Genomic DNA, 19173 nt, shown 5'->3' on the forward strand with positions numbered 1-19173 from the left:
ACAAAAGCTGGACCAAAAAAGAAAAAAGATAACTTGTCTCCGGAGTGGTTTCGCAAACATCACGTTTCATATTTAAGCAGGGTGTTCGTAGAGCGGTGTGCACGGACAGCGAATGCCGCTCGGGGGAGCGTCTGCGCGCAGCACCGCCAGTAGACGCAGCTCACTGACACACACAGTTGCGGGCCGGTGGAAGTGGGAAAACCCTTAGCTCTGTCGGTGGTGGCACAGCGACAACTAACGTTAATCTACGCTGAAAATTGGACGAGGTAAATATGTGCGAGGAGGCTGTGGGCATCCTCGTGTAGGCGGATGCGCCCTCGCCGTCTTAGTCACCGGCTTGTTGTCAGCGTGCCTCCCCGGGCTTTTTTAGGACTTCAGTACGGCCAGCAGACACATTGTAGTGTTAGCATGGATGGCATGTGTGAGGGGGACAGGCTTTTAGTTTACAGGTGATCTAAATCTCGCACTTTTAACTGACTGAAAATAACTTTTTTTGTAGTGCTCACTGGCGAACGGCTGGTGTTTTTGCACAGATGCTGAGAGTGATATCAGCTGATGCACACTAACTGTTACGGCTTTTATTTGTGTTACCACAGAGCCTGTGCAGACATTATACCCATATTCAGCCATGCTGTGATTCTCATCAATCAGTACTAAATACAGGCAGGTTGTCACTATGCTTCAGTGGATTATTTAACTACATCATTATTACCCCGTCCGTTATTCCATCTTCATTTACTGTTTATGTGTTTTATTTATTGGCATAATAGGGTTATAAATTATTGATGTAATACTGCATACATTACCTGACCTCAGCTAACCTTTGTTATTCTGCCCAGTGTGTGCCATGTTCACCTTTTCACCATACTATTCACTTGTTTTGGGGCTACAGAAAATATTTTTACTAATTTAATGATGCTACAATTAAAAAACAATGGTAATTTTGTAGGCTGAGAAATATGATGTATGTTTGCACTATAAATGCAATAAAAGCATATTTTGATAATTATTTTATAATTAATAGAAGAGCGCGAATGCTTTGTAACCAGTTGAAAACTTATTTTCCTTTATAAGGGCTTGTGAGGAATCATGTATCAGGTCCCAGTTGGAAATATCGAAAAGATCCGCAAAGCGAGGAAGGCAGTGAAGAGCATCTTGAGTGAGATCGGCCTGGAAGACTGTCAGAACCTGCTGAAGGTAGGTTTCTGTCGTGGAGAATAATCTGACAGATCTCTGGGCTTGAGTGTTGTTTACTCTGTTGTGCTCTAGTAACAGCAACTCAAGTAGAAAGAAAGCAGAACATGCTGATTTTCAGAAATGCGTTAGCCCATGTTTGTTTGAAAATAACATAAAAGCATAACATACCTAATTAGTTTAATTGGTGACCGTTCAGCAACATGGCTGGGTATAAGAAGAAGTCTCTTCAAAAAGAATAGTGGCCCTCAGTGTAAAAACCGCAGCATTTGGGTGTTTTCATCATCTACATTGTCGTAAAAATGTGGCGTCTTAAGGGTTTTGCGCTGGTTGTGGCTGCTGTGTGAAGCTGGTCACCTCTGAATGTTGAGAGCTGAATCTTGCATTTTTCTGTTGTCGATATTTTAATGGAAGTTAAGGTGGAGTGTTGGTGGGACAGGCTCTGTTGTTGCTCATTACATGACACACACACAGGACACACACACAGGACACAAACTGATAATAAACAGTAGTTTGTGCACAGAAATTGGTGCACACAGCTGTCAAATTCCGCTTTCACATATTTTGTTTATTTTCATTCTCTGTCAGTGATGGATAATACTTACATAATATACTGACGTCTCTGAAACAATACAGCTGTTAAAGTCGAGTAGATCTACGATGTGTCTGAATCTCAGTCTTATGTTGTCTTGATGTCTCTGAACTAGGGCTGCCACGATTAGTCGACTAGTCACGATTACGTCGACTATCAAAATCGTAGACGACTGATTTAATAGTCGACGCGTCGTTTGAAGCTTTGTAAGGTCCCAAAAGCAGGAATAAGTAGCAGGATTTAAGAGTGTAATAACGGACTGAAACAGAAGATGGCAGCACTGCATGTACAAGGATGCCAGCTGCCGTTAAACCCCGAAGAAGAAGAAACTGTGTCCCAGAATTCATAGCGCGGCCCAGCGCAGTTGTCAACAATGGCGGCAGCTAGTTAGTTTTAATATTACTCTTATTATTCTTTCTGGGTCACAAAATAAACGTTTAACATATTTTCAGGCGAGAATGTAGCTGTGTAAACCTCAAATATCTGCTCAGTTTATCAAGACACCACATATTTTCAAAAGCGCTCTGACGTTTTCGGAGGCGTCTGTTACCCACTAGCTCGATAGCTAGCCGGGGGCCATGAGAGCACCGGACTCCCGGCAGATCGTTTTCAAACCCACCGCCCTACTCAGGTTAAACATATACAAGTCACTTAGATAACTTAAAAATGTTATTGTTTGGCTTTTTTCAGTATTTTATTTGTTCCTGATTAAATCGGCTGAGTTTATTAAACTCCACCGAAACAATCTGCACATTTAATTAAAATTCAATTAACTATCATCTTGTCTTTATTTTTAGTTAGCACAGACCTTAAACACTTAAAGCTGTAAGCTAATGATAGTTATATAAGAGCAGATGCTGCTGGTGCAATAAGCTGTATTTTTACGTTCAATGGATGATGATCTGATTAGTCGACTAATCGCAAAAATAATCGGTGACTAGTCGACTATCAAAATAATCGTTTGTGGCAGCCCTACTCTGAACTAGGGCTGCCACAAACGATTATTTTGATAGTCGACTAGTCACCGATTATTTTTGCGATTAGTCGACTAATCAGATCATCATCCATTGGACGTAAAACGGATGCTTATTGCACCAGCATGCATCTGCTCTTATATAACTATCATTAGCCTACAGCTTTAAGTGTTTAAGGTATGTGCTAACTAAAAATAAGATGGTAGTTTATTAAATTTTAATGAATTGTGCAGATTGTTTTGGTGAAGTTTAATAAACTCAGCCGATTTACTCAGGAACAAATAAAATACTGAAAAAAGCCAAAGAATAATATTTTTAAGTTATCTAAGTGACTCATATATGTTTAACCTGAGTAGCGAAAGACGGCGGTGGGTTTGAAAACGATTTGCCGGGAGTCCGGTGTTCTCACTGGCTCTAGTGATCCTTGTCCCCGGCTCGCTATCGAGCTAGTGGGTAACAGACGTCTCCGAAAACGTCGGAGCGCTTTTGAAAATATGTGGTGTCTTGATAAACTGAGCAGATATTTGAGGTTTACACAGCTACATTCTCGCCTGAAAACACGTCAAACGTTTATTTTGTGACCCAGAAAGAATAATAAGAGTAGTATTAAAACTAACTAGCTGCCGCCATTGTTGGAAACTGAGCTGGGCTGTGCTATGAATTCTGGGACACAGCTTCTTCTTCTTCTTCTTCGGGGTTTAACGGCGGCTGGCATCCTTGTAGATGCAGTGCTGCCATCTTCTGTTTCAGTCCGTTATTACACTCTTAAATCCTACTACTTATTCCTGCGTCTTTTGGGATCTTACAAAGCTTCAAACGACGTGTCGACTATTAAATCAGTCATCGACGATTTTGATAGTCGACGTAATCGTGACTAGTCGACTAATCGTGGCAGCCCTACTCTGAACGTGACTTGGGATTTTTCAGACCAAAAGAAGTCTAAGCATCTGCCTACTGCTGATTGTGTGTCATAGCACCTCCTTCACTTGTTATAAATTCTTGCAGCATCACATCAGCAGAGTTTGTGAGAGTTTCTTTAAACTGAGACTGTTGTGCACATTTTTACGTGTGATACAGCTTCGATAAACAATGATTTGTGGGTTTAATCAGACATCAGATTTGCAGCTAGTTTGGCGAGCATGCGTAGTTCGTGCATTTCAATGTAAATTCAGTGAGGTTACAGAAAACGGCCAGGTGTGCAGTCATCCACTCGGACCCTCACACTAAATTTACATCATTGGGACCCGAGCGGACTTACAGTTGCAGAAAATATAGTCCCAGCTTTAGCTAGTACGCCCAGCTTGTTGTCTCGAATGTGCCCACATTGGTATTGCAGTTCTACTTTGGAAAATCTGAATGTACCATATTCAAGTCTGTATACTTCACAAAAATGTGCAGAAAACCAACATGTTTGCAAGTGATCAAGAATATGAACAGTTGTTATTTTGTTTCCAGTGTTGTGGAAATTTGTCTGAATTAATAATATGTTAAAATATAGATTTATCAATGACAGAGCATCACTTTAGTGGGGACACGTACGTTACAGCTATAGTTTCATATCCTCTTCACATAAGGAAGTACTGTCAACACGCAACTAGGCTGACCTTGTTGCTTATCAGAGAGCCAAAACAAACAGCAGACAGTACAGAAGGTTTGGGTTACAGCATTTTTCAGAGAAGTTCTTGCTTATTTCACTAAGATGATGCCAACCTACATTAGGTATATATTCCAACAGCATGACTCTGCAGTATGAGTTCAGGAGCTAAAATGGCCTGCCTGCACTCCAGAAATGTCACCCACTGCAGAGATCTTGTACTCGTCGTTGAAAAAGAGGTGGTAATATTGCATCAAGCAAGAATGAGGAAAATATGAAGCTGTTTGCCTCCTAAGTTCTCACATGTTTACAGGGTGTTGTTTAGTCCCAACTTCTCAAAATATTTTGCAAATGGGGTTTTTAATCCCAAACACTCATCCCATTCTGCTGCATCCACACAAACTCATCACTGATTCTGCTTTACAGCTTTACACTGTAAAGTAGGGCTGGGCCATGTTATACCGTTCACGGTAATACCGGTATAATGTTAGGCAACGATAGGAAAATGAAATATCGCGATAGAATATGAGTAAACGCGCATGCGCAGTGCCTTTGTGTTCATGCGCACATGGCCGATTGTTGAGTGAAACAGATGAACCAGAATTGGTTTGTAAAAATGGTGCAACTTCAGTGATGTGGAACTGGTTTGGTGTTTGTCCGTCAGATACACGACAAAGCACATTTTTTTTTACAGAACATGCAAGCGGCCGTTGTTATTGTCGTATTTGTCGGACTAAGATGCTCTTAAATCTGGGAGTAATCTGGGTCCTAAACTCCGTATGCTTCAGGTCAAACAACACTGCAGCATCACTTAGAGTTAAAAACTGTCTAAATTCTTTCATCTTTAATAAAACGATCAGCATTGCTGCTTTACCAGGTGTAACTATGAAGTTTAACTTCCAGGCATCCATGAAAACAAAAGTTATTACATTTAACGGAGTTAGAAGTTAGCAGGAAGCTAGCGGAAGTTAGCTCGCTAGTTTCGCTAGTTACCTAAGCATGATATTGCATGTTCTGACTGAGAGATTTCTGAAAAAAATCAAACGTACAGCTCTGCTATCACTTCCAACATAAATGAAGACAGGAAACTAAACAGCAGTGACGTTTGTAGGGTTACTGAAGTTGGGCTAGCTGGTATATAATGATGTGCTATGTGACCGCTAGCGACAAAGCTATGTTAGCATAACATAAACAGTGAAGCTGGAGGACGAACACTAACACTTTTCCACTTATAAAAGTTAACGTTAAAGTTCCTGATAGTTAGAGACAAATGCAATCGCATGGTAGGATGCTGTAAACGGACCAAACTTCAGTCAGGAGAACAACTGAGATAATCCATCCACAATACAAGGTTAGTCATTAATATACTGCAACGACATGGGAATAGAGCAGCTGCCAGAGAATTCAACATTAATGAATCAATGGTACAGAAGTGGAGGAAGCAAGAAGAATGAGTTTAATAAAGTTTGATTTATCTGACTGCTTTGTTTCGCTTAATGTCCCTTATAATCCCGTGCACCTTATGGTCCGAAAAATACGTACTGCACACTGCAGTTTAATGTTGCAAAGCACCTCTTTTTAACCATATAACCATATTATACGTGGTTATGCTCATGATATGTCAGCCCATTTCTACTGGAAATGCCTTTTGGTTAAACTTTCAGCAAGGAATTTGCATTTGCACTGTTACATTTTTCTAAAGCTTTAATGTACATAAAAACCAGCTTCCTGTTTAAGTGAAAATAAATGGAAGGTTGTCTTTTTGCGCTAGTAATGTTGTGGAGTTGTATTTTGTCTCGCATCAATTATATCGTCAATTATATCGTTATCGCAAATTTTCAAATATATATCGTGATAAATATTTTTGGCCATATCGCCCTGCTCTACTGTAAAGTGCAAATGGATCCAATCATCATGATCTCACATTTACATAAGAGTAGCACTCACAGGGAGACTGTATGATGCTTTGTTAAATACTAAACAAGTTGGGCATTTTTCACTGACTAGGCTAGACAGTTAAAAATCAAGATACTGTATTAACTATTAATTGCATCCATTATTGCAGTAACAGTTTACAAAACTAGCTTCAGCTGCTCCCTTGACACAAGGAATCACTTGTAGCTCAGTAGCTCTGCTTGTCTCTGCTCTGACGATGCAATGCACTGCAACTTTATAAAAAAAACAGCAAATGGGGAAAAAACTGCAAAAGCACAAAAAATAGAACGGGATTAGATAAAACAAAATCTCAAAAAACACAAAAGAAGTGCTTTACTTTGACAGAGCATCTACGGAAGTGAAAAGGTGCAGGTAATGTGTGTTTTAATTGGATGATTCATATAATCATGTTTGCTATTAGCCGTTTACTGGTGGTGCCTGGGCGTGACACGGTGGGACCACCTCATGAACATTAACATCCGAAAGCGGCTGGGCATCGCACCAATCACGGAGAAGAGCAAGTAGCACGACTGCGATGGTATGGACGCGTGGTCAGAAGTGACAAAAACTTGTTGACAAGAACAGCACTAAGACTCAGCGACCAAGGGGCAGACCAAAAAGGTGATGGATGGACCGAATTAAAGACTATGTGAAGAAGATGGAGGTGGCTTTGCAGAAAAGCGGACCTCGCAGAGCGGGAATAATGCTAGGAGGAAGAAAAAGAAGCTATTAGCCGTTTACTGTTAGCTTGCCAAGTCTGCAGCTTTTCCATCTTTATTTTTTTTTTGGCTCCACAGAAACACTTCTGTTATGTTTTGTGTTCTTTTGCAGCGTTTTTTCTATTTGCTGGGTTTTTTTTTTTTTTTTTTTTTTTTTTAAGTTGCAGTGTGTTTGGCACCTCAGGGCCACCGTATTTTCTGACACAAACTCTGATATAATTTTTGGTTCCTGGTGTAATTCTATAAATTAGGTTTTAACTATTAAAAAGTAATGACAGCTGCTTTAGGACAGAGAAGCTCTTAAAGAGTTTTTAGGCCTCAGAAACTGCTGCAGCTGGTGGCAGTGGCCTGGCTGGAGGTGTCATGTTTTCAGGTTTCCGTCTGCCCATCGGTCCTATTCTTGTGAACACGATACCTCAGACATGTCTTGAGGGAACTGCCTCTAAAATGACTTGAAAGGATTCGCTTGAACTCGAGAACAAACTTTGTAAAAAAAGGTCTTTGAGGATGCAAATGAGCATGATTGGTCTGCTTGTAGATGAGGAAAAAGAGTTTGAGTTTTAACCTTAAAACCAAATCCGTTAATTTTGGTGTTTTTTTTTTTTTTTTTTTTTTTTTTTTTTTTTTTAGCAATTTGATGAGTAAAATATTTAAGTAATAAAAGCCTGCTTTAAAAAATTTTAAAAAGTCAGTTGAAAAAATATTTATATGACCGTTCTTGTGGTTTTCCACTGGAGGGAAGGCCAAAACCCTCTCAGTGAGAGGCCCTGAACCTACATTTCCCACTTCAGATGCTCAGTTTGTGACAATGATCTTTATCACCTTAAAACCTCGAGTGACTGTAAAGATTGTCTTTGTTGCTGGGAGGAAGATGTGTAGAACATGAGGCTTACAATCTGTCATAGCTGTGTTCTGTCTGCTTTATTTTTATTTATTTATTTATTTATTTTTTAAATAAATACAGTTAAATTTCTTTAAAGTCTGTATTACTTTGTTTTACATGAGATGCAGGCTGAAGTGAAGGGTTGGTGGTTGGGGACACCATATCTAGGTTATTCTGTTGTTGTCATGGCAACAGGTGGGGTTGGGTGATGTGATGTGATGTGGCCTGATAACTGTCAAGAGATGTCTGTGGTGTTGGGTAAGTGAGCAGGGTAATAATGAATTGGCATAAGTGCATTAGACTGAATTAACCTTCGCTAAACACAGCTGTAAATGGAAGTTGATAAGTTGGAGTTTCACACAGTGTTTTTACTTTTATTTGAAATATGTGTGTTCTGTGCAGGAAATAAATGAAAACTCTGAGAAAAACTCGGATGAAGATGATGCTTTTCAGGAAACTGAGTGGATGGATTTTGCGGAAGGATACTACAGCAGAATGCAAAAGAAGGTAAACCTGATATTTAAAAAAAAAAAAAAAAAATTCTCATGCTGTGGATTCTTTAAAAGCACTTTTTTTTGCCTCCTCTTACGCTTTCATTGTCTTTTCTCCGTCCTCAGTGGCCGTATCGGTCTCGATCTCTGTGCTGCAGCCTGTGCAAGTACTCTTCACAAAACATCTACAACTTCAGGAGCCATGTCTCCCGCTGCCACGGTTACGTCCAGTCCTTCTGTGCGCTGACACCCTGCTCACAGTGCGTCTTCATCGGCCACCCCAAGGTTGTGAAGAAGCACATGCTGTTCTTCCACGCCAAACTCCCTGTGTCAAACACCCAGATACCGCTGCAGAGGGAAACATCTTTACCCACCCATCGTGGAAACGAGAGGTATCAGTGTCGAAGATGTGCGTTTCCCACATCTTCTATCTTTGCAATGAAGAAGCACATTATTCTGAAGCACATGGAGAGTTTGGCAGAGCAGTACATCGGTTACAGGTTGCACCTTCAGGGGAATTCATCTGTCAAAGTGTATTGCTGCAAGATGTGCAAGGTGAACACTGGAACTCTAGACCAAATGTTGCATCACATGCTCATCGAGCCATCACATTATACAGTAAGCACACAAGTGCAGGTTCTGATTTATGAGAATAAGAACTACATTGTTAAACCGACTCCTAATGGGAATGGTGTGTTTGTGACATTCCCAAGTATTGCTCCCAAACCACAGCAACCTCAAATGCTCAATAGTAAATCTTTGGTCTTGCCAAGTAACGGCCAACCTGCTGGGACTGTAGTGACATTACAGCAAGTACAAGGGACTGCAAACAGTACCACTCTGATCTGTGGCCCTGGAACAAACCAAGCTTTCCTGCCACCTCAGGCCTCAGCGCTAGTGCAGCTAGCTAGTGCTGAGGCTAAAGGTTTGCTTCAGCCCGGTGCCACGATAGCCCTCCGAAGTGCTTTGCCCCAAGGACCGCCTATGGTCCACCTTCCCACAGTTTCGAATCTTGCTCTAAAACAGGCGCCAGTGACCTTAACTCCCGCTTCAGCGCCTCCTTCAGCTCCTGCTCCTGCACAACAGACCCCACAAGCGCAGCAGATCCTCCTTCAGTCGGGACTGCAGGCGAACGTAGCAGCTGGACCTGGGACTGTACCCAAGCCTGCTGCAGTTACACACAGTTTAGCAACAAACCAAATCGGCCTACAAGGTACTATGTTGACTTCACAGTCTCTGCTGAGTCACCTGATCCCGACTGGCAACAAGGTGAACGGAATGCCCACGTACACTTTTGCTCCCCTGCAAGTAGCAGTGCCAGTCTCTCACAGCACAAGTACTGCCCTCAAGTCAGTTGAACAAATAAATTCCACGCCACAAACTAAGAAATGGATAACCTGTCCCCTCTGCAATGAACTCTTCCCTTCCAATGTCTTTGACATGCACACCGAGGTCGCCCACCAGACAAAATCTTCCTCGTCCAAGTCAGAAAGTGTAGCTGCGCGAGCTGCATTCCTGAAAAAAATGCCTGACAAAACTGTGAAATGTCTAACCTGCAAAATTCTACTATCAGAAAAGAGCGTCTTCCAGCACCTGCTGCATGGCTTGAATTGCTTGTACTGCTCAGCCTTGTTCTTCTCAATCAAACAGCTCATCGAACATGTAAAGCAGCACAATCCTACAAGCAAGGCATACTGTGATTTCCTGAGGCAGAAGTACAGAGTCTACTCAAAGGGTGCTGGAGGGATCCTGTTCCCTTATTTTGACGTTCACACCTCTGCGCCAAGAGAGATCCTCGGTGACGCAGAGGTCAAGCTCGCCTTGGTCACAAGTTCCCTAGATCTGATTTTCTTTAAGTTGCAGCCCAGCAACCACCCGGAAATCTGCTCCGTACCCGTCAAAGTCAACAGCTCCTACTGTCCCTTTTGTGATGAAAAGTTTCAGCAGGAGTCAGACTACTTGCAGCACCTGAAACAGAAGCACTTTGTAGCACCCACTATCCACGCTATTCTCAAGACGGAGGCTTTCAAGTGCATATACTGCAACGGCGTGTACACAGGAAAGGTCACCCAGCAGGCTGTGATGCTCCACATTCAGCGATGTCGTTGTTCACCCAAGCCACAACAACCACCCACACCTGCTGCAGCACCCCAGCCGCCACCAAAACCAGCTCAGCAGGTCAATCAGGCTTCCGGTCTCTACTTCCTTCAAGTACCACAAGGGCTGACTATGAAACAGACATTGACTCCAGCTCGCATGACTCCAGCTCGCGTGGCTCCAGCTCGGGTTGCTCCAGCTCGCTTGATTCCTATCGTGCGCCCCACAGAGCCTCCGGAAACCGAAGCAGAGCTGCAGTCGAAGAGGAGACTGGAAGCTGCGTGGCGGGAGGTCCTCGAGGCCAACAAACGAGAGCGAGAACACAGGGCAGCCATGCGCAAGAAGCGAGAGCAGGAGAAGTTGTTGCCTCCGCCAGAGCCCGAAGTTCAGAGCGACACGGCGGTCAAGCTGCTGCTGGATCCCACCCCAATGGAGCGCCGCTGCAGCGAGGAGCGTAGAGACTTCATATCCAAATACTTCAACGTGAACCCGTACGCGACCAAAGCAGAGACCGAAGAGCTGTGCAAGAGGCTGTCTCTTACCAAGGCGGAGCTGGCGGCGCTCTTCAGCAAGAAACGCAGCAAGTGCATGAAGAGTCTCAAGAGGAACACTGCAGGCATCCTCCTCGGCTTCAACATGGCCGAACTGAGCAAACTCAAGCACAACCTGGTCATCCCGGAGCAGCAGCCTGCCGAATCAGCAGCTGACACGACAGAGGAGATGGAAAGCGGCGAAGACGCACCAGAACCGATGGACGAAAGTGGAAATGAAAAAGTCACAGGTGGGGAGCAGATGGAATGAGCTCAGAAGTGCGTGAAAGTGGAACCTGAAAAAGTGCAAAAAAATAAATAAAAATAAAATAATGCATTTAAAAGAAGAAAATAAGCTCATTAATAATGACCACGTTTGTGTTAACAGTCATCTGAGAGGTTGATCAAGCATTGTAAATGAATGATGTATAATCTTACATAGAAGCTTACCTGTAACAGAGGGTGGTTTATTAATGTAGCCTTCATTATTAGTGCTTCGTTTGACTTCAGTACTTCGTCAGTGGTCCATATTTTTCCACAGAAATGCAAAGCCTTGTGGGAAAGCAGGTCCAAGTGTATTGTCTGATACATTGCATTTAGCTAGATACGATATCTCTTTCCACAATGGTTTCGACTTAAGTGCTTCTGCCTCTTTTTGCAATCATTATTTTTGTTCATTTGTATTTGGTGCACACCGCAACACAAACAAGCTGATCAAACCAAGTTTTCCCTTTCCATGTTTGTTTGTTTGTTTGTTTGTTTTAACCGGTTCTCACCTTTGCCTTTTGATTTCTGCCACTGGATCTTTTAAGATTACTCACTCCACTTGTCCCTCAACATTTATACAGTTTAAGGAGATTACTATCTTTTTTATTTTCAATTTTTTTTCTCGCCCAGCTCACCAGCTCATGTGGACCTACTGAGATGAATGCTCATCTCACAGTGTGGAAGTTAATCTTTTAAAGAATGTATAAGTGTTTTGAGTTCTGAACTTGCTGTTGGCCATGTTCCCCGCATGAGCCTTTGTTTTACTTTCAGATTAGATTATAATTTGTGCCATTGTGAAGTCTGCGCATTTCCTCAGATTTGAGGAAATTGTTCGGGAGATTCAGCAGAACCTAGAACGTGTTATTGGGTGTTCCCCGCATCGGTTTTCTGTTTTGTTTTCTATATACTTGTATTTTCTATAAGTCCAAGAGTATAAATATATTGAAATATTGGGAGGCGTTAAAATAAATACACTGTCCAAAGCCACTGTGGTGTAAACAAAATAACATGGTTTCCTTTTACACGAATGGTCCATTTTTATTTTCATTTTGTAATAAAAATGTAATTTTTAATTAAGCTGTGTTAAAGCATCCCAAGGTATGTTTTTATTTTCCTTTTTTCCCCCCTGTGTGTAATTACAAACTGCAGGCCCCTCTTTCTTTTCCTTTTTTCACAGAAGTGAACAAACTGGTTTAAAGTCATAATACAGGCAGTGCATTATGTGTAATAAAAGGCGGACAAGTTTAGAGTCTTAAGGGTGTGTCATCAGTGTTTAATATACCCCAGAGGAACACTGTGGTAACAAGTGTCTGCGCTGCATATTTTTAGTCTTTGAAATGAAACACATTTTTCAACACAATCTATTTGCTCAGCGGTGATTAAGACGTGGTTTGTGCTGGGCTCAGCCAAACGTCTCGTTATTAAATTGCATGCATTATTAAGTTCTGTCCACACAGTGGTGCCACTTTCATAACAGAGTTATTTGTGAAACAAAAAACATTTTTCCCTGTCCTGTTAATTATATCTCAGTCTCAATCTTGTTATATAATGGTAATCATTTATAATCATGTTTGAGGTTAAAAGGTCCATAATCTGCAAAAAAAGAAAACAAAAAAGCGATAACTTCCTCACCACAGTTCCTCCACCAATTAGCTGCTTTATATCTCATTCTGGTGCATTTCTGCTCACTTTCATTTCCAAGTTCAGGAACCTGAATTTGAACTGTTTAATCTCAGGTTCGTGATCGTTGGGATTTGGTCCAGGATCGAGGGGCCGCTGTAGTTGTTGGTTTGAACGGCCTCCAGGCTCTTCTTGTACTCTACGGGGAGTCCGTGCTGCTCCGCGCCCAGACACACCACCTTACGTGAGGCACAGCGTGATGCATACATGAGCAGATATTATGTTAAATATTACGTTTTGTTTTTTGTTTTTTGTTTTAAAAAAAGAGATTTGTGTTGCAATGTACAGTAACACTCCCTGGCCACTTTATTAGGTACACATGTTCAGCTGCTAGTTAGTGCAATCTCTAATCGCCCACCAATCTCATGGAAGCAACTCTGTGCTTTTACAGATGTAGACATGGTTGAAGATCAGAACAGGAAATATAGGTGATTTAAGTGACTCTGAACGTGTCGTGTTGGTGACAGATGGTCTGCTGATCTGCGATTTTCCCACACAAGCATCTCTAGAGTTTACAGAGCATATTCTGCAAAAGAAGAAATTGAGACTCTCTGTGTGAAAATATCTTGTAGAGGTCAGAGGAGAATGAGGAAAATTAAACTTAATGAGTTGAACAACAGAAGGCTGGGAAAACTGTGGCTTGGTCTGATCAGTCTGGAGTTCTGCTGCAGTGTTCAGATGGTAGGATGAAAAATTAATGTAAACAACATGAAAGCATGGATCCATCCAGCCTTGTTTCAACAGTTCACGCTGGTACTAAGGGAGTGGGGGCTATTTTCTTTGCACACTTTGGCCTCTACTGAGCATTGTGTAATGCTACAGCCTACCTGAATATTGCTGCCTGAGTATGTCGCCTTTATAACCACACTGCAGCCATCTTCTGATGGCAGCTTCCAGTAGGATAAGACACCACGTCACAAAGCTCAAATCATGTCCACTCAAATGACATCCACAGTCACCAGATCTCAGTCCAGTAATGCACCTTTTGGATGTGCAGCTGACAAATGTGCAGCAACTGTGTGATGCTGTCCTGTCAATATAGAGTAAAATCTCTGATGAATGTTTCCAGCACCTTGTTGAATCTGTGCTATGAATAATTAAAGCAGCTCTGAAGAAAAAAAAGGATGGTCCAACCTGGCGCTAGTAAGGTGTACCTAATAAAGTGGTGGGTGAGTGTATCTTATTTCATTGCATACTCTAAGAATCAGGGTGTTTTCCTTGCACCTGTTTGTATTGTGGCGAGGGAGGACAGGCGTGGAAGTTGTTCATCTGATACGTCCTGCAGAGCACGGTCCCGTTATCAGTCTCCACTGAGACCTCCAGTGGAGAGTATACACCAGCCTTCACTGCTTCCTGGCTAAAGAAGAACAAAAATTTAAAAAACAAAACAGTTGGTTAAAAGTACACAAATTAACTCAGAAATGGACCAATAGCTGCGTGTTCATGTGTGGCTCTCACTCATCAAGGCTTGAGAGGTGTTCGTTGTTCAAAGTCCAGATGACCCCCCACACTTCTGCGCCTGGATACGACTCAATGGTTGCCACGCCACCGTGCCAAGCATTGTCTATGTGTTCTTTCCACAGGCCAAAGTTCAGTTTGTAGTCCTATACACACACACACACACACACACACACACACACACGGAACAATGCCAGTCATTATGTGGAGATTTGCTACTTCTAATGCTCTTCATCTGAGTGGGAAACACTTTTCTTACCTTTAACATTATCTGCAGCTGGATACAAAGTAACAGCATTTCAACCAAGTCTCTTTGTTTTACTGTTATAATGTAAGAAGGGTGTTGTTTGTGATTTCAGCAGTGCCCCCCCCCCCTCCCGTGAGCTTGTTTTGCTGTTATACCAGAGTCAAACTGCAGTACACCCGAGTCCTGTTATTACAGCTGGCACATCAGAGGAGGTAGAGCAGCAACCTTTATTTGGCCAATCTAAGATGCTAATGCAGGAGGGGGCTGACTCAGTTGTTTTCCATATCCTTCATTCCTTCAAGACTTTTGAGAAATAATAAATTGTCATTTAAACCACTCGTTGACAAAGGACGGTTGAAAATAACTAGTAAATATCTCCCTCTTGGTACAAACGTGGTTAATGTTTAAATTTGTTTTTGCTAGCTAATGATCTGACACAAACAGGGGAGGTGCAACTCTCAGATGAACTCAGCTTCATCGGCAACCAGTCAAATCAGTTATATAAACCACATTTAAAATTTTGGTATGATTTACGATAACTGTACTGTTTAATTTTCCATATAAACAAAAAGGAAGAAGGACTGCTACTGTTTACAGCTAGTGTATATAGTTTTTGATTTTATTATGAGCTCATCAATTTCCTATAGTTTTGAATTTTCTAATTCATTTGAATTTTTATTCAGTTTATTATTATTATTTTTTATTAGTTTCAGTGTCAGTTTTAGTCCTCCAGCATATGAAGGGCATGTGCTGGATAAACAGAATAAAAACAACTTTTTCAAAGCAGTTGGCTCACAGTCTTGTTGACATCCGAAGTCTCATCGGGCAAGGTGTGAATATAGATTTTTACCAAACTACAAACTACTCAAACTAGGGATATTTTCCACTATGCTTTCTGTATTATTACTTATTATTATTTAGTTAGTTTTCCAAGTTAAGCTTAAGTTTATTAATTTTTTCTACTTTTTATTATTGCTGAGCCAAAAAGTGATTTCCAATGTTTTTGTCTTTATTACATGTAATATTTTTGCTTATGTTGATAAATGCCCTTATGACTCAGCATTATTGTACCTACTCTGCGTCCTACATTATAATCAATCTAGTTCTTTTTTTATACACACATATACTACAATTATTGCAATTTCCGATTCCCTTGTGTCCATATCTCTTTAAAAAATAATGTAAAAAAGACAGATTAAATTGATAAATTGAGGCTATATTAACCTCACACTGGAAAAACACCTGATTGTACCTTCTACCTAATACTGATTTGATATCATTCGTGAAACATTTTGGACAGGTTATAAACGCACAAATCACTTTTTGGACGACACCTCTGGCTAAAATACCCGAGGTCCAGCTGCGTTCACGTTGCCAGGGAACGAAGGTGATGTCAAAATCACTACACTGTGAACTTGGAGGTGTTCGTATTAACCACTAGAACAGTTAAGACAGAGATTAATACGTTAACAATTTAACACACCGCACAACCAAGCTAAAAATATGTTTATATTTAATGCAACCAAACAAGCCGTTTCATGGTCCCCGAATCTCTCATAATATCTAAATGTCACAAACTCGATAGCACATCATTGCCAATAGGTGGTTTACAGAAGCAATAATAAAGACTAAATACAATAATAATAAAGCTGTTTTTATTGTACACACCTTCAGGCGACCGGTCTTATAAAATGTCGCCGACGGGTTAGCCAGCTGTAGCCTTTCTTTCAATAAGTTGCTTCCGAAGGCGAAATACAGGAAGAAACCAGCGGCTCCCGACATCTCCATCTTACTTCGTGTGGCTCGAGACCAAACGGGCACGAGGAACCTCTATGCTTCTTGCAACCAATGTTGGTGTGCCGGAGGTGTCGGTTGCACCTGCTTGCCCGGTGGACTCGCGCAGAGCGCGCAGAATACGTAATTACGTAATATATATTTTAAATTTAATCTCATTCCAAGTTTAACAATCTCATACATAAACTCTATATGCTTATGTTATATTATGAATGCATTATTATATTATTATATATTATTTATATTTTAGAGTCCTTTTATTACTTCCGGTTCAAGTAACCCCTCTCAGACACACAAACAACCACGCCACTATATTTAATGTTAATTAATTGCATTAATTATTTTGTTAATAGGACATCGCCATGTTTGTGTAACCTCTTACGTACAATTAGGTGTCTGGAAAACCGGTTTATCCTGAAATGGGTCAAAGGTCAACTATTATCAAATTTATTTATTTATTTTCACAGAAATGTACAACAATTATGGCAATCTCTACAAAGATTCTATTTTCCCAACACGAAATAGTATCAGAACAGGCTGAATTCCAACATATAGAAGATAGATAATGAACAGGAAGTACAAACAACAACAAATAAATAAATAAATAAAAACAGAATAAAAAAACAAAAAAAACAAATAAACAAAAAAACAAAAAACGTTATACCTTAGGGGATTTCTAGCAGATCTAGTTCAATAATCACATGATTCAGAACCAGAGCTTGTTGTCCATAAATTTAACAGATGAGAGGAAGAGGCAGAGTTCTTTGTGAAAAGTAAAAAAGGACGGCTTTATTTTCAGAAAACGACATTTGTGAATGAAGAATTTTCCCATAATAATTATTACATTTAGAACATTTTCAAGCTTCTTTTCTTTTCTTAGAGAACCAAAGATAATATCATTTTTAGAAAATTCAAGTAAGTTTGGAATCTTTGGAAAGAGCCAGTAGTGCACATCGTTCCACAGGGCTTTACAGAAAATACAATTATAAAATAAATGTTCTGTTGATTCAATATCCCCATCACAAAAAGAGCAAGAATTATTATCAATAGCAAAGCGACATCTGAGAAATTCTTTGGAAGGGTAAATACCAGAAGGGATTTTGTATTGGACCTCCTTAGCTTTGGGAGGAATGGGAAGTTTTAGGTAATTTTTTCTGATCTCTTTCTTTTGATCACCGGAGAACAGATGTGAGATGGAATTTGGATTGGATCTATAAGGGAAAAAAACATTAGTAAATAATTCCCTAATTTGGGAGGTTTTTAGACTGTTAGCTGTAATGTTATGCCCATTTACCAAGAGTTCAGAGAGGTCAGGGGATCTATAGTCAGGGTTTTGAAAAATATTATATGCTGTACATAGAATGTTTTGAGGGATAGCCTTAGTAATGTTTTGAAATTCTTTGTTATTTATTTGCAGATTATAATTGGCTCAACTATTATCAAATCCAGACAGAAACACCTGGTTTAAGGAGTGTCAAGAGCATCTGGCTGCAGCCACTGTGGAGCTCCACAGTAACCGGATACACGTGACCTCCACAGTAGCCGGAAGCACGTGACCTCCACAGAACAGATGAAGTATACAAAACAACAGAACATGAACACAAAAAGCCAAGAGTAAAAGAAAAAGGTAACAATTATAAGAATACACACAAAAATTCACATACATATATTGTTTTGAAAGCCTTTTTGTTGGTGGAGTCTGATATTGATTGTATGTACATTTCCACATCCTTAAAATAATGACAGAAATATGGTGTTTTGTTAGTAAACTTACATTTATGGATAAAAAATTTAGCTAAAAGTATTAACAACTTTATCATAAAAAACATTTATCATACTTCTTGGGGAACTTAAAGAAACAGAATAAAACATTTTCCCATCGTAAAGAAAACTCCCTTAAAATATGGACAATAACAAACCTGCTAAATTCCTTCCAGAATCTCTGTGTAAAAGAACAGTACCAAAAAAGATGTGTCACAGTTTCTGGATGATCCCCACAGAAAGTACAATTAGTATTTATGTCCCTTTTAAATTTGACCATGTAGTGACTGGCTGGATAACATTTATGTAGAATTTTAAATGAGACTTCTTTCACCTTATTTACAATCAAATATTTATGGGGGACCATCCAGACTGTCTTCCACTTGATATCTGGAACAAATCGGTTCCAATAAGATATTATATATGGGAGAGAGACTATCTTCTTGGAATAAACTACGTATTCTCTTATTGCTGTTACCAAGTTCCTGTGAAAAGCAGATTTTTCCTATTGGTGACTCAGCTGGATCAGAGAGAGTGACTGAGGTAGAGATCGAGCTGTCAGTGTTTTTATATAACATTAAAGTCCCTGAGGGTATGGCACCAAGCACCATTGAGAATTCCTGAACACTAATTGGAAAATTATATAGTGCAATAAAGTCGTTGTAAGTAAGTAGTTGTCCCTCTTTACTAACCAGCTGAGCCACCAATAGGATCCCATTTTGGACCACCAATAGGATCCCATTTTGGACCCAAGTTTCCAGGAAAAGTGATTTATTTTTCTATAAAATATCTCTGTTGTTCCAGATAAGGTATTTGTGAGGTGAGAAGTTGTGTTTATAAATGAGGGTCCACGCTAAGAGGACCTGCTTATGGAAGGATGAAAGCTTTACAGGGAGTTTCTCAACATTGTAATTACAATTTAAAATAAAATTAAAGCCACCAAAACGAGAGAAAATA

The 19173-nt window shown here is 40.4% G+C and overlaps 2 protein-coding genes across 4 annotated transcripts; one reads left to right on the plus strand and one right to left on the minus strand.

Moving 5' to 3' along the window:
• The first annotated feature begins 158 nt into the window (after nucleotides 1-158).
• Nucleotides 159-12532, plus strand: adnp2b (ADNP homeobox 2b). Of its 2 annotated transcripts, none has more exons than XM_082522365.1 (4): nucleotides 159-266; nucleotides 1075-1197; nucleotides 8294-8398; nucleotides 8509-12532. In XM_082522365.1, the coding sequence occupies exons 2-4, from the start codon at nucleotides 1090-1092 to the stop codon at nucleotides 11278-11280; spliced, it is 2985 nt and encodes a 994-aa protein (XP_082378491.1). In that variant the 5' UTR covers nucleotides 159-266; nucleotides 1075-1089; the 3' UTR covers nucleotides 11281-12532. The 2 variants fall into 2 exon arrangements, with proteins under 2 accessions (XP_082378491.1, XP_082378492.1); XM_082522366.1 differs by lacking the exon at nucleotides 159-266 and adding an exon at nucleotides 597-663.
• Nucleotides 12529-16580, minus strand: ggcta (gamma-glutamylcyclotransferase a). Of its 2 annotated transcripts, XM_082522370.1 has the most exons (5): nucleotides 16330-16580; nucleotides 14415-14560; nucleotides 14181-14313; nucleotides 12966-13135; nucleotides 12529-12869 (listed from the first exon to the last, which is right to left on the minus strand). In XM_082522370.1, the coding sequence occupies exons 1-4, from the start codon at nucleotides 16447-16449 to the stop codon at nucleotides 12980-12982; spliced, it is 555 nt and encodes a 184-aa protein (XP_082378496.1). In that variant the 5' UTR covers nucleotides 16450-16580; the 3' UTR covers nucleotides 12529-12869; nucleotides 12966-12979. The 2 variants fall into 2 exon arrangements, with proteins under 2 accessions (XP_082378496.1, XP_082378495.1); XM_082522369.1 differs by having other exon boundaries at nucleotides 12529-13135.
• Between the last annotated feature and the right edge of the window lie 2593 nt (nucleotides 16581-19173).

This window comes from Aulonocara stuartgranti, assembly GCF_965226115.1.
Source record: "Aulonocara stuartgranti genome assembly, chromosome: 22".
NCBI classification, from domain to species: domain Eukaryota; kingdom Metazoa; phylum Chordata; class Actinopteri; order Cichliformes; family Cichlidae; genus Aulonocara; species Aulonocara stuartgranti.

Bases quoted from the DNA above. Each gene is read 5' to 3' on its own strand.
- adnp2b (XM_082522365.1), top strand. From the start codon at position 1,090: ATGTATCAGGTCCCAGTTGGAAATATCGAAAAGATCCGCAAAGCGAGG. The intron at 1,198-8,293 runs GTAGGTTTCTGT...TGTTCTGTGCAG, and splicing joins ACTGTCAGAACCTGCTGAAG to GAAATAAATGAAAACTCTGA. The intron at 8,399-8,508 runs GTAAACCTGATA...CTCCGTCCTCAG, and splicing joins ACAGCAGAATGCAAAAGAAG to TGGCCGTATCGGTCTCGATC.
- ggcta (XM_082522370.1), bottom strand. From the start codon at position 16,449: ATGGAGATGTCGGGAGCCGCTGGTTTCTTCCTGTATTTCGCCTTCGGA. The intron at 14,561-16,329 runs GTGTGTACAATA...GTGTGTGTATAG, and splicing joins ATAAGACCGGTCGCCTGAAG to GACTACAAACTGAACTTTGG. The intron at 13,136-14,180 runs GTGCAAGGAAAA...GCCTCACGTAAG, and splicing joins CCTCGCCACAATACAAACAG to GTGGTGTGTCTGGGCGCGGA.